This window comes from Phoxinus phoxinus (genome assembly GCF_949152265.1).
Source record: "Phoxinus phoxinus genome assembly, chromosome: 17".
NCBI lineage: Eukaryota > Metazoa > Chordata > Actinopteri > Cypriniformes > Leuciscidae > Phoxinus > Phoxinus phoxinus.
In genome coordinates this window covers 28,966,734-28,972,955 of record NC_136892.1, presented here as the reverse complement: position 1 = coordinate 28,972,955, position 6,222 = coordinate 28,966,734, and the positions used below count along the sequence as shown (strand labels likewise).

At 38.2% G+C, this 6,222-nt stretch overlaps 1 protein-coding gene across 1 annotated transcript; it reads left to right on the top strand.

The window, feature by feature from the left end:
- Positions 1-572: 572 nt before the first annotated feature.
- On the top strand, positions 573-2,057 carry LOC306984840 (uncharacterized protein). The gene is made up of 5 exons (XM_079586545.1): positions 573-688; positions 784-903; positions 1,153-1,284; positions 1,461-1,559; positions 1,711-2,057. Exons 1-5 carry the CDS (start codon positions 640-642, stop codon positions 1,821-1,823), a joined length of 513 nt encoding a protein of 170 aa, XP_079442671.1. The 5' UTR covers positions 573-639; the 3' UTR covers positions 1,824-2,057.
- The last annotated feature ends 4,165 nt before the right edge of the window (positions 2,058-6,222 follow it).

Here is a 6,222-nt window from a genome sequence, read left to right as displayed (position 1 = left end):
GGTTGTTACATGTCCCATAATGTGTAGGTGATACTACTGAATTAATTGCTCTTATTGTTATCCTTTAATGTTGCAACTATAAAGTATATTTAAGTGAAAAGTTCATAAAACTAGTCTTGACCTGGTTTCTCTATAACTTTCCATATCACGGAATGTAGGTAATAGCTAAATCTATATGTAAATTTAAGTATGTGTGATTTTCTTTCTTCTGCAGAACACAAGAATATATTTTAAAGAATGATTGAGTCCAAACACCATTGAGAACCATTGGCTTGCATTTTATGGACACACACACACACACACACACACACACGCGCGCACACACACACACACACACTTTTTTCAAAATATCTTCTTTTGTGTTCCACATGAAAGTCATGCAGGTTTTGAATGACATGAGGGTGAGTAAATAAAGACAATCTTCCTTTTTGGGTCACCTATCACTTTAAGAAGGTTGATTTAAGTAAACAGTAGGTCTATACATTGTATAGTTTCCATATTAATCCGTTATTTGTGATTAATTAGCAAGCAAATGATGTAAGCTTTTGTGTAAATTTTCTCATGAAGATCCTCCCCTTTTGATCCACTATACAATGGCACTGAAACAGACACTTTATTTCCTTCTCCTCCTGATCAAAGATGGATCTGCAACTCTCAGTTTTTCTTCTGTTCATTCTCTTCACTGCAGGTATGAAGACAAATAGTGTGTGTGATGTTCTTGATTATAAATACAGATCATTGATGACCTCTCTCTCTCACACTGTCTCTGTTTTATTCCTAAAGGACACTCTCTCGACTGTTATGTGTGCTCGAGTCAGACGGGTTCTTGTGCAGGACAAACGGTTACAACATGTCCCGCTGGATCTACTCAGTGTGCGAGTTCAACAACAGTGGTACAAGTTGGTAAGTCCAATATGATTGAAATTTACTGATACTGATTATTTGACTGATAGAGACTATATTATTTACTTGTTTTTCCGGCAGAATTCAAAATTTCAGTCACAACATGTACTCTAGATAGATTTCTTATATTTTTTTTGTTTTCTCTCAGATTGTTATGATTTGTTTTTAAAAAATAGTTTAAAATGAAATAAAGTTGTAAATACATTTTCCAGTTTAATCAGTCTTTCCTGTCTCATTCATATTCTTCAGGGGGCATTAGTTATACAGTGAAGTCTAAAGCTTGTGCTCCTGCTTGTCAAAGTGTGTCCATGAATCTCGGCTATGTAAGAACAACTACTTCCTGCTGTGGCACAAACCTGTGTAACGCTCAAGATGCTCCAGGTATTTGTATTGTACTTCAATGATCATGTGCAAATAACTTCTGTAAAGTCAACACTCATTTTACTTCCAAATGACATTCAGCTTGTCTGTGGTGAGTGAATGGAGCCGCTAAAGGAGTGTTGTTGCATTAGATATTTTGTACATAAAATAAAATAATACTAGTTTCTCCTCTGTAGTTCCCGTCCCAACTGGAAATAAATGTTACTATTGTGAAGGACAGAACTGCTCAAACACAGTGAGCTGTTCAGGAACTGAAGATCGCTGCATTAAAGCAGGTGAGAATCTGGAAACGAAAGAAGATTAAAGTCATTATCTTTTAAACTCTCTTATAGGTTTAAATATTTGACACAGAACACATATATACCAATGTCCAGCTTAGAGTAATTGAACCTTTGTTTTCTTTCTTTTCATCTGGGACTTTTGTAGGTCAGTCAACTGTTGTAAAAGGCTGTGCGTCTAAATCTATTTGTGGTGGCGCATCATCAATTAGTGTTCAGAGCTTCACATGTTGTACGGGGAACCTGTGTAACGGGGCTTAGAGTGTCACCCAGAGCGTCCTGTTCCTCTGCTGTTCTCTGCTCTCCTACTTCATGATGCACTGAATACAGCAGATCTTCACATTCTACAATCACACACGGTGTACAGAATATAGCCTATAGCTTGTGTTTTCTCTGTACTATACTTGGTGTTCTGATGTGACAATTTATGAAATAAAAATACTACACCTTGTTCCTGTGGACATATTTAATAAAGCTTTTCATGATGTAAAGTACAAAAGTTCCAATAATATTTTATTTCTTAGAAAAATTAATAAACCCACTTTGTTCAGAAGAAAGAAGCTGATGTTTTTAAACGAAGTCTAAAAACATATCTTTTTTTAAAAAGCCTTTGGCTGAATGTATTTTTATAGTTTTGCTTTTAACTATTTATTAACCTTTTACTCACCTTTACACCTACTCCCTTTGATTGTAAAATTTGCATCCTACGTGCATGTTTTTTAACCAGTAGCCTATCGCTAAATTTGTTTTGTTAACGTCATGAAATGAGACGGTTTGTGTGAACTGAGTGAAAGCGCCAAAATATGAACGGGTAAAGCGAATGTCACCTTTCCGCGCCAGAAAAAAATGTCACAGCGAAAAATATCTGACTTCTTCAAGCAATCCTCATCTCTGTCAATCACCAGCACGGATGACACACCTGCTAACAAAAAAGCAGGCTCCAGCTGCTGTGCCAGCACGAGCGCGCTAGAGAATGCCAGAGACACAGGGATTCATCTTTCCGCATCAGTCAATGAACACCGTGCCGTAAGACATTTCAAAACGTCCAAAAAATGTTTTGTGACTTTTGTTCAAGAGTGGGCAAAGAAATAGCGGGGAAAACGGAGTTCATTACAGGAACTAATTAAAAAAAAGAGACTGTGAGAAAACACGAGGACAGTAACAAGCATAAAAATGCACGTGATCACATAATCGCGAAGAATGCTCCACAGACTGCACCGTTAGCACGTGCAGTTTCTCCTGAACCATGTGCAAAAAAGAAGAGGAGACGGCCAAACTACACTCAGTGGCCAAGTGATATGGACATAATCATGGTCAGTGGCAGTGACACTGGCTCAGATTCTGCGTTAAAAAGCTTGGCTGTATATTTACTTCTGCGTTTGGCTGTATAGGGGAGCGCGGGGCACAACCTAACGCGGGGTTAAATGTAACACGGACCTTTTACGTAGTTACTCAGGGTCACACGGGTTGTGTTTACGCTCTTTTTCTCTCGCTGCCAGAAGACTTTCACCCGTGGATTTGTGAAAAGTTTTGGTAATATTTTGTGAAGATACGGGACAAAGAGTGTTTTGACACCATCTAAGTATTTTTTTCATCATACGTATTTTTCTGTTTCTGAGTTGTGTGTGTACGTCACCAAATCTAACTTTATATTGCCTTAATCACTGTCTTGTTGGCTAAAACATGGCACCATTTTGAAACATGTCAGCAACTCCTAGCAACTGTTAGCTAGGTTTAAAATATTTTTTACACAGCGGGGTTAGTTGTAGCACAGTGTTACAACTAAGCTGCCAAGTGTTCACAATATTGTAGGCTATGGGATTTGTTTACTATATTGATCACTTGTTTATTTATTAAAAATATTTCCTGTTTTCATGTAATAAACACTTTAAAATGTGATTTAAGCTTGTTTTTATTATTATTACTGTCACTATTAATAATAATAATAATTTTGCATGCAAAACTGTTCAGCCCTTTTACTATATCTCTATCCATGATATTGATCCATAATAGAAGGATGATTGAATGAGGGATGGATGTATAGATATCTATCTATACAGATGTACAAACAATATCAAACTATACAGATAAAATAGTACTGAATTATGTGTGTTACACACAAGTGTTACAACTAACCCCTCTGTCTGTTACAACTAACCCCGCATATGGGGTAAGTTGTAACATTTGAACTTCTGTCACTTTCAGTGCAACTGTACGAAAATGGAAGGTCCTAGAAAAAAACTTTAAGTGTTCATTTGTAGCAGAGATGTGTATGTTTCTTGTGTAAAAAAAAAGATTAATCTAACCTAATTATTTTTTAAATAATTGAGCCAAAACCAAAATGCGTTAGGTTGTGCCCCGCTCTCCCCTATAGTTCATAAGTCGGAAGTGACATTCAGTTCCCAAATAAGCTTCAGTTCCCAGAACATTCACAAGATGAAAATGCCGAAACTGTAAGAAGAGGAGAGGCATGCACATGTGTGACTAAGAGTAAGTGCATTGTTATGTGGCTCTTAAAAAAAATTTTTGGCGCCTGTTTTTTCCCCCTATAGGAGCCAATGGCTCCTTAATTGATTTTTTTTTTTTTTTTTTGGAGCCCTGCAAGCAATCCGATTGGTTCAAAGCATGTTTTACGGGTAATCGCTTTAGTGCCTGGTTACAAATCAGATAAAATCAATTAATTATATAAGTAGTTTGAACTAAGTTATAACGACCATTAATGTCTTTTAACTTATATGTTTCGTATACTAGTATGTAACCGAAGCTATAGATGTCATGATCCTGGTTCTTTCCTTCTCTGTTTTCTTCCCTCTGCCTCCCTCTGCTGGTCAAATTATGTCCTACCTTCTCTTTCCTTACATTCTCACGCACACACCCTTTGCCTCTTCCTCTCATTACCGTCAGCTGGCTCTCATGCTCATCTCATCAACACACCTGTTCTCTATCTTCCCCTTATGTCCACGCTATATCTAGTTCTGTCTTTCTTGTCTGTATTGTCGGATTATTGTTTGATCTTCATGCAAGTTTACGACTGCTACCGTTACTGCTCTGAAGTTATCCCTTATCCTATCCTATCCTATCCTATCCTATCCTATCCTATCCTATCCTATCCTATCCTGTCCTGTCCTGTCCTGTCCTGTCTTGATTGTCTGTAAGCGTCACTATTATCTACTGCTGTGTTTACCGCTTCTGTGCTGTATATCCAGTCTTCTCCTCGTAGGTTCCTCGTAGGAGGGTTCCTCGTCTCACCTCGCTGCTTAAGAGCCATCCGGGTCTCCGGCTGAGATCATCTGTACTCGTTGGAAAGAACAGCAGAACACCGTTCCATTACCTTTTGTGAAGAGACTTTCTGTTTATTTAGCCTGAGTGGCGTTGCCTAATTTACCCATTAAAAGATATTACCTGTCTCTGGACCCCTCTGTTGTCTGACAATAGATTGTTGAACACTGCTCTGATTCTGTTCACACCGACATTCCCAAGTAATCATATTATATCTAAACAAAATGTGGACAAAAATCCACCATATTAAAAAAATGGACAGAGTCCACGGACAGTGTTGGGGAAAGTTACTTTGAAATGTAATGCATTACAATATTGCCTTATTGTTTAACTGAAGGTTTGCATAGTGTTCTGATTCTGCATTTCACTGATTTTATTCATTTTGAGGAATATTGAATCTTTTTTGTGCAAGTAAGATGAGTAAATGCATGTTTACATTTAGTCTAGAAATGGAAGCTTTAGTGTAAGTTCTGTCAGGAAGACTCAATTGTTACGTCACTTATTACCTTCACATCTAACCAATCGTGTTCTAATACTTGAAGTATAAAAGAGCAATACTTACACATTTCTGAGTTTGCAGATGCTGACGCCATCAATTACCTCCATCCTCCCCACCACCACCAGGATGGTCCACGTCCATACCTCCCAGGGGTCAGCAGCGCTGGCTGGCTTCGTCTTCAGGCAGGAAATGCAGAGTCCGTTACCCTCGGATTGCGAGCTACAGATAGGGCGTACGCCAAAGAACTTTAGAAATTCTTACTTGCTGGGCTGTTAATAAATGTATACTTTGTTACATATTTTGCCTCCCAAGTCTTTCTAGTAGAACTACAATAACCATCATGTTTACAAACAACGCCTCTGCACTTCGATTTGTCTCAACATGGGGACAAGAGAGCTGTCAGTCAATAAATGGGAAAACAAAGTAACTTGCGTTACTTATTTGAAAAAGTAACTCATTAATTTTGTCGTCAATTTGAAAAGTAATGCGTTACTTTACTAGTTACTTGAAAAAGTAATCTGATTATGTGTAACTCCCCCAACCCCCAACACTGTCCACAGACATGCACAGACTTCACAAACAATACAAAATCAATGCAAATTCTGAAACAGCCCTAAGCCTACTACACCTTGTCCTAACCAGACGCGACGCGGTGCCTGAGAAAATGTCAGTTTTTCTATGTTAATTCGATTTCCCTATCAGTCGGTCACTACGACGTATGTCGTGACCGACAAATAGGAATCTCACTAGAGAGGCCAATCTACTTCGAGTGAAACTTAACAAGCCAATACACATTGGCATGCAATCATTTGCTTCAGCTGCGCAGCCTCGCAGCGCGAGTATAAATGAGCAGCTGGTATGATTGCACTTCAGCTTTTTGCT